The 7,791-nt window shown below is 33.9% G+C and overlaps 1 protein-coding gene across 1 annotated transcript; it reads left to right on the top strand.

Moving 5' to 3' along the window:
* The first annotated feature begins 472 nt into the window (after positions 1-472).
* LOC114276297 (uncharacterized) lies at positions 473-7,791 on the top strand. The gene is made up of 4 exons (XM_082866688.1): positions 473-1,268; positions 5,214-5,372; positions 6,349-6,609; positions 7,686-7,791. The coding sequence occupies exons 1-4, from the start codon at positions 1,182-1,184 to the stop codon at positions 7,737-7,739; spliced, it is 561 nt and encodes a 186-aa protein (XP_082722814.1). The 5' UTR covers positions 473-1,181; the 3' UTR covers positions 7,740-7,791.

Genomic DNA, 7,791 nt, shown 5'->3' with positions numbered 1-7,791 from the left:
GACACACATAAAATAGCTGTTAAAAATATTGAATATTTCACAGCGCACAAAAAGTCAGCCATTAAAAATATTGCACTTTTTACGACGCACAAAAAATCAACCGTTAGAAAGTACACTTTCCATGACGCACATATGCTAACTGTTAAAAATATTTTATTTTTCATGAAACGCAATTTATGTCTAAATAATATGACCAAAATAAATCAATAATGACATGGACCCTATTTTTTTCCCACCCCTTGACCTTCTCTTCACCTAATTGGTCACTTTTTTTTTTTTTTCTTCTCCTCCAATTACCACCCGCCACGTGTGTGTAGGGTGGTGATTGGAGGGGTCTCAATAATCACCCAAAATAAATATAGGCGCCGAAATGAAGTACTTTGGCACCAAATGGTAAAATGAAACAATCTTCGAATGAAACACTCTTCGAATTGGGCGTAGCTCTCTTTCTAAACACTTGTATGTCACACACACTCTCTCTCTCTCCAAACCGTCTCAGCCTCGCAGATCATTGTCTCAGTCTCACAGATTTTCATCTCAACCTGAGCCTTCATGGAAACCCTAACCTTGAGCTCCTCTACCACTCTCCAAAGCCTCATCACTGTGTCTCACTACCCTAACCTCATCGGCGATGCCTGAATGGGGAAGAATAGGGTGAGACGGTGGTGTTCGTCTGCCTCGGAAGCGTAGGGTGCTTCGATCCACCTCGACTGGCGGAGATCGTGGCAACGCTGGAGTCCATTTTTTGTTAGGAGGAAAGGGATTAGGAGGGAAAAAAATGTGCATAGATTGAGGGCAAAGAACTCTAAAAAAAGTGAAAAAATTAGGAGGGAAGGGATTACATTTTTTGTTTGATTTCATCAAAAAAGTAGACAACTTGGCCTTCTATTATGGCGGGAAAATGTCCACGGAGTCCCTAGTCTCATATAAAACCCTAGCTCGTCTTCAAGACCCACATAATCTCAACCCTCCTCACTCCTCTCTGCGATCACCTTCTCTATTGTTTTCACCGATAAATTGGTGCCCTAACATGTCTCGAAAAGCCATGTTCGACCTCTTTTCTCGAAGAATATAGGTTTTTTGGCTCTATACAACAGTCCTCATCAGTTGTTTCGGGTTTGTTCAATCGAATTTGGGGCTTTCACTGAGAAAATTTGTTTTTTGATCTCATTCGGATAAAAATGGCTGATGTGTTTGAAGAGGAAGCTGAAGCTGAGCCCACGGTTTCAATCCACGAGTACCTCAAGGATGTTGAGGATCAGGAATTGGTAACCTCTCTGCCTTGTTTAAAATCCTAGTTTTTTTTTTTTTTGGTTCGGTTGCATGCAAATGTCTTGATGTTTTATATTATTTCCTTACTGTGTGTTTGTTTGCTGAGAAAATGGAGGAAAGATAAGTAAATTGAATTCTGGAATGAGGGATTTTTGGTTTTTTTAAGGGTGTATTTGGTTGGGGGATTTGGGAAGGGAAAGGAAAAAGATAGTTGAAATATGAATAAATTTACATGCATTTTACCTAGTTTCACACACTTTTTCCCTCTCTTTTTCTAAATCACTCATCAAATCCCCCAGCCAAACACAGCCTTAGGTGCTGAGGAAACCGAGGACTTACTTCTTAGCTTTTTGTTGGATTGGATTAGTTAATTGGAACCCATAATGCTCACAGTTTAATTATATTTTATGTCAATCAAATGGTTCTATTGGTTCTTGCCCAATATTTTTTTTTATTATAAGTTAGTGTTTGTTGGGCAGAGGATTGCTGAATGTTTAAAGGTCACTTGGTTTACTATGGTTTGCGACAGCTTCTAATGCTTACTGCACTATGAAACAAGCTAGTTTGTTCAATTGTATATGGATGATCAAATACTTAATGGCTCTGTTTCTGGTTAGTTTGTTCAATTGTACGAGAATCCTAAGGTCCTATTAATGTGTTGTCAGCTCAAGTTAACAAATTTTATCCCAATTACATGGACCCATTTGGCTTTATCTCTACTCAGTCAAGTTCATGGCAATGATGTCCTTTTTTAGTATGTTAAACCATGCTCTCCTTGGCCTTCCTCTGTTATCTATTTTTGCCCTCAATGTGAATCAAATTACTCCTTGCTGGAGTGTGTGTTCGTTTATGTTGATCTCGAAATGTAAATTATGAATATGGGGAAGAAAATAAAGTTTTGGGATTGAAAGCAAGTTCTAAGAATATGCAATATTTCTTAAGAGAGTACTTGAAAATTATGATTTTTTGAAGAAAGGATTGCTTACTCAGGTATATGTGATTATGCACCTCCAGTGATGTGGCAGCCTCTTATTCTTTTATTTCTATTTATTTTTGTTGTATTTGTTTTCTCTTGCTAGAATATTGGAATTTATTTTGCACAATGGACACTAAGCTCAGAACATCGTTTATAATCCCATACGATTCCAAAGATCACTTTCAATATTAATTTGCTTACTATCCAATTGAAGAGTGAGTGTATGATATCATATAGTTTTAGTTTTGAGAAGTAAGTTAACAACCTGGTTTTCAGTCTGGTGGTAAGCAGTCTATTTTTTGGGATTTTTTCAAAACTGGTTGAACTAATCCTTTTTGCAATATTAGAATTGTATTTACTCCTAGTCATCTGCATTTGACCGAGCTTGATGGATTTAAAAAAAGACCACCTATGGTCCCCATAGTCTCCATTTTCCATCTTGTGCTCTTTAATATGGTATTTCTTTTAGTCAAGCTAGTTGAAAACCCACAGCTTGAGTACATCAGAGACCAGCCCCTGCACAAATCTTCTCTGTCTACTCTAGATGTTGCGCTTTCAGAGCTTAAAGCTGAAGAGATTCGTATGCGAGTCTTGGCAGAGGTTGATAAAAAGTAACATTGAAGGAATTATATCATTATCTTTTTAAAACTGTTATGCATTCATGTAAGTGAGAAATTTTTATCTAAAATGAAATGAAGGTCATTGTTATAACTTATATTATTATGTAATAGCTTGTGTTTATATCTATTTGTATACATGCACAATAGCATGATTATTATCATCATCCATTAAAAATTAGGACTTATGGAATTACCACTATAATTAAACAAGTTACTATGAATTGCAAGAGTGTAAACAAAAAAATAGAAGATTTATATGACATTTACATTAGCCAACAACTCAATTATTATTATTATTTTTGAATAATCGAGAATTGATCCTAGGCCCACCCACCCCAGGAGCACAAACTTGGGATATGTGTGTGTGATCACCCACTAGCCTCACATATCGGGCAAAATAGGACATCATAACTTGAACCTAAGACCTCATGGATAGAACTTATACAACTTACCATTTGAATACCCTGATGGGTTACAACTCAATTGTTATCAATTATTGTTAAGGGAAAATATAAAAATGAAAGGCTGAAGACATACATACATGGAAATCAATATCTTTTTATATACCATAAACTACTTATCTAGTACAAAAATGGAAAGAAATATTCCTATAAATGACTATTAAAGACATAATAAAATAAAAAAAAATGTGATAAACAACATAAAATTTACTAGCATATAAGTTAAAGGCCAAAATCGATTTTAATTCATATAAGATATAAGTTGGATTATTGCTAATCAAGAAAAGAAGGTATAATTGGGATTATATGGGTAAGTTGCATAGAGAAGATTATGAAATAACACATAAATAAGTAAGGCTTATATCGTGAACATTTATGAAAGAGTTAAAAAGATATGAAGACAATTGAAATTTGCCTTGGACATAATTGATTTTCAATTTGAGGTAAAATCATAAAATTAGTTAAAAATATTAATAGAATATAATATCTAGTATTAATTAGGAATCATGGATATGAGGTGTGTTCATTTTTGACACGTGTTGAACATCAAAATTCTTGAATCTTGACACAATTGTTGATGTGTGTTAGATATGTGTCAAATGAGTCCACATGATTCCTTTTCTTTTTCTAGTTTTCTTAAAATCAAACACACTTTGGCACATAGGTATGTTACATATCAAGGGTCTTGGACTCTTCGCGCAAGTTTGAAGGAAATGAAACTAGGGGTAAATGGTTAAAATTAAAAGAAGTCATGTCTATGAATCCCTAATTTAGGATTTTTTAATTTGGAATCTCTATGCATTGGCTTTAATAACTCCCCTTTATTTTTTGAATACTTTGGGCCATCTTAAAATAGGTGTTAATCATTTTTATTCTTGCATCCTTTCCAAAGTAGACATGGAAAATAAATTATTTGTTATTTTTTTCATATAAAAATATGAATTTATTTGTCACTCAAGGTATGAATAATTTATTATTCTATTCATATATGGATATAAATAGAATAATAGATATCTATTTGGTTTTTGCGTGCTTAACATGTTTGTGTCTTCATTCTTTTAAAATTAGTGTGTCAACATGTTTTTATTGTTTTGTACTTGAACCCGCGTCCTGTGTCTGTATGCGTGCTTAGTAGACTATAAACGAATCAAATGATATAGCACAAAGTTGGTGTTTTAGTTGTAATGGCAATGCTTTGGTCATTGATAATTAATGGAGGACAAAATTGGAGATTGGACATAATAAGAATTATCATATTACTTGGAGGATAAAATTGGAATAAGAAATGTAACGGTTGTAATTCGTTATTATGATTTGTTAATTTAAAAGAATAGGTAATTAAAATTTTGTTTTGTTATTAATTATGTTGTACTATCATGGGCAAAGGTGTGAATAAAATGTAAATAGATACAATTTTTTAATGAGAAAACCATCAAGTATATTAGACATATGTGCCATTTTGACTGAGAATGTAGATGGGATGTCAAAATAAAACTTAAAATGTCAGAACTAAATTTAATTTGTGTTGATGTTTGAATTTTAGTAAGTGTGGGGTTTCATTTGTGGTTCACTTAGTAATGAATACCAGCAGAAAAATGAGGCATAGAGAAATATATATTTTTTCTTTTTAGATAAACTTTGAAGGTTGTTTTTTTTATTTATTTATTTTTCTTTCCCGTGTAATAAACAATCAAAAGTTGACAGCTAATGAGAAAAAAAATTTGTTTGCCAAATTTTCCTGGCACTTTTTTTATCTCTCTGTACAACTTTATCTCATTTCGAGACCAAAATGTTTTTTTTTTTTGTTTTTTATTATCTTTAGCGTTCTGTGTTATATAATGTTTTTTACTTTGATGTTGCGTTCTTTTCTATGCCAATGCATAGGAAGCGGATTTGGTTTTGGGTGGCGATGAGGGCAAAGAGTGCACCTATACCAAAGGTTATATGAAGAGGCAGGCGATTTTCTCGTGCTTGACCTGCACTCCTGATGGGAATGCCGGGGTTTGCACAGCATGTAGCTTGTCTTGCCATGATGGCCATGAGGTATTCTCAGTATAATCTTTCTGTGATACATATCTCATTAACTTATGGGTGTAGATTTGTGAACACATGTCAGTGTTATTTATAGGTAGTGCTCATAGCGCTATATTTGCCAAGCATTACAATTTATCAAATGCATTTATAAGAGAGTTTCTTCAGTAAAATTAAATATTAACTTATTATGAGGCCATGAAAGTATCTATAACGTCAATCTATCCAAGTTTAAAAATTTTAATGTTACTGCATCTATGGTTCATTTTGTTCTTTTTTGTTTGTTTGTTTTGTTTTGTTTTGTTCTGTTTTTTGTTTTTGTTTTGTGGTTTTAATTTCCAGTTGTGTTGTCGTGTTATATGGTAATCACACATGACATTTGGCATGCATTAACTACCCTTTGGGAAGAGAGAAGGGAGGAGGGGAGTGGGTGGGGTCATGTGAATATTTGTCCAAGGATCCTTGCTTATTCAAAACAAACCATTTGGATATAATGAGTCTCATTAGCCATGGTTACTGACATCTAGCTTTAATCTCCATGATAGTCCTCCTTATCGAGTTTGGTTTTCATACTTTGAACTTAACTGATTTTTCTTTTATGTTAATGACTTGAATTTCTACCTTACATATTACTTCAAATTTAAATGAAATACTACGTATTATATCCGTGACAGTGTGGTTACTTCATAATACAGTACTAGTATTGGCTTAATCGCTTATATTCCGTTTGTCATTTTATTAATGGAGAGGACCTGTAATGATGTGCATTCATATCTCTGCATCACTGCTTGCATTTGATGTGCATTCGTATCACTGCATCACTGCTCGTATCTCTGCTCGAATCTATTTTTTTGTTTTCTTTGTCAAATCAGATTTTTTATTAAATATGCAATCTTGTCATTCGTACCTTGTGTTGTATAATCTCGGATCTTGTTGTATTACTTTTTGCTTGCATTTGATGGTAGTTACTTTTTGCTATTTGGAGTAGATTGTGGAATTGTGGACCAAGAGAAACTTTAGGTGTGATTGTGGAAACTCAAAGTTTGGGGAGTTCTTTTGCAAGCTTTTCCCAAACAAAGATATCGAAAATGTGGAGAATTCATATAATCATAACTTCAAAGGTTCATATTGCACCTGCGGTCGCCCCTATCCTGATCCAGAAGCCGAGGAACAGGTAGAGATGATTCAGTGCTGTATTTGCGAGGACTGGTTTCATGAGGAACATATTGGGCTTGAATCTTCTGATGAGGTTGGTAGTATATCTCTTTCACATGTCTTTCAATACTTTTCTATAAGGCTGCCTTCTAGTTTAATTTTGTTTATATCTTATATCTGTACAAGTCATTCCAATGATTACATGCCCAGCGGTAAAAGGTGTGGAGTTTTATAGGGGAGAATTATCCATGGTGCCATATTAGATAACTGGCATAAAAGGAAAAGTTGTTAGTTGGGTGATAAATTTCATATTAGTCCCTATAAAACCTATCACTGAGTAGATTTTAATTAGTGAAGGGAACGTGTTATACATGTGTTGTAAGGTTGTAGATTTTATTTTATTGTAATTAAACAGGGGGCACTTTTTTCCATACCTTTTTTCTTGGTATCCATATTATTTTGTGTTTCCATATTGTATTTAAGTTATTGCGAAGTTTGATCATTGTAATATATATGTAATGCGGTTATACACTGTTTTGAAGTTTATTCATTCATCCTTTGATATTTAAAAAAAAAACATAAAAAATCCAAATTTTAAGGGGGACTTAAATCCTGCATCTTCTTGATAATAGCTGATGTAAAATTCAATTTATGAGCCTTGTTCTAAACCTCTATATTTCATGCCTCTTTTTCATGGACTGTATCTTTGTTTGAGGTTTGCCCGTCATACACCTATTAAAAGGTCCTAGTGAGTGTCAATCTAGTTATCGGCTTTTCCCAGGGATTGAGTGTTAAAGACCTTGTTGTTCTTTTAGTTGTAGTAATTTGTCTACTTGGATGATTGTTAACTTGTTGTGCTTGCTGGTATGGCTCATTTAAGAGTTGTGTTGTTGTGTGTTTGGGAGACTTACCACTCACTTACGATGGTTGTTTTATGCTTCAAATGGTTTCATATATTTTTTTTTACTAACTTGGTAATACAAAGGCAAAGCAGTGAAACATTTCAGATATTGAAATTGAACTTTTATTAGACTTTATGCAACTAGGATTAGATTGAGAAGATTTGTCAGTGAGAGTCCTAACTGTTGATTGGCTTTGATTTTGCTGTTTCTGCAATATTAACCTGGTGCTTCTCTTTTCTCTTTTTTCTTTTTTGCCCCTTGCAAATAGCGTGAAGATGTAGCTTATAATTCTGACTACGGAACCCCCATCCACACTCATTGATCTTCTTCCTTTCTCCAGTGGTGATGATAACTCAGCTTTAGCACCTGAGCGG

This window comes from Camellia sinensis, chromosome 4, assembly GCF_055761805.1.
Source record: "Camellia sinensis isolate YWXY chromosome 4, ASM5576180v1, whole genome shotgun sequence".
In the NCBI taxonomy this organism is placed as follows: Eukaryota; Viridiplantae; Streptophyta; class Magnoliopsida; order Ericales; family Theaceae; genus Camellia; species Camellia sinensis.
This window is presented reverse-complemented; position numbering and strand designations above follow the sequence as displayed.